The sequence below is a fragment of the Bison bison genome, unplaced genomic scaffold, assembly GCF_000754665.1.
Source record: "Bison bison bison isolate TAMUID 2011002044 unplaced genomic scaffold, Bison_UMD1.0 scf7180017864519, whole genome shotgun sequence".
NCBI classification, from domain to species: domain Eukaryota; kingdom Metazoa; phylum Chordata; class Mammalia; order Artiodactyla; family Bovidae; genus Bison; species Bison bison.
Window position 1 is genome coordinate 1,870,201 of NW_011495072.1, and position 317 is coordinate 1,870,517.

Here is a 317-nt window from a genome sequence, read left to right on the forward strand (position 1 = left end):
GGGAGGTGGAGGGAGAAGAGGAGAAAGTGACCCGTTCAGGCGTGGGAAAGGGGGACAGGATACCTTCCAGACAGGGGAGTGCGGAGAGCGCAACCTCTGGGGTTAGGGAACGGGGGAAACAAGGTCCCGTCCTGGGATGGGAGAACGGGTACTAGGCCCCAGAGGAAGGAAAGGGGACAGGGCACTAACTGGGGTATGGGGAGGGCAGCTAGGACACCGTCTGGAAGATGGAGATTGGGGGCCAGGGCGCCATCCAGAGAATACGGAGGGGGAACAGGGCGCACTCTGGTGATGAGAAGAGGGACAGGGCACCCTCC

General features: G+C 62.1%; 1 protein-coding gene across 1 annotated transcript in view; it reads right to left on the bottom strand.

The window, feature by feature from the left end:
- Window positions 1-317, bottom strand: part of RNF187 (ring finger protein 187) — a 15,162-nt gene that overhangs the window by 644 nt on the left and 14,201 nt on the right. Inside the window, exon 4 of the mRNA XM_010831014.1 lies at window positions 42-313. Coding sequence (XP_010829316.1) covers window positions 42-313 — 272 coding nt within the window. The remainder of the gene's footprint in view (window positions 1-41; window positions 314-317) is intronic.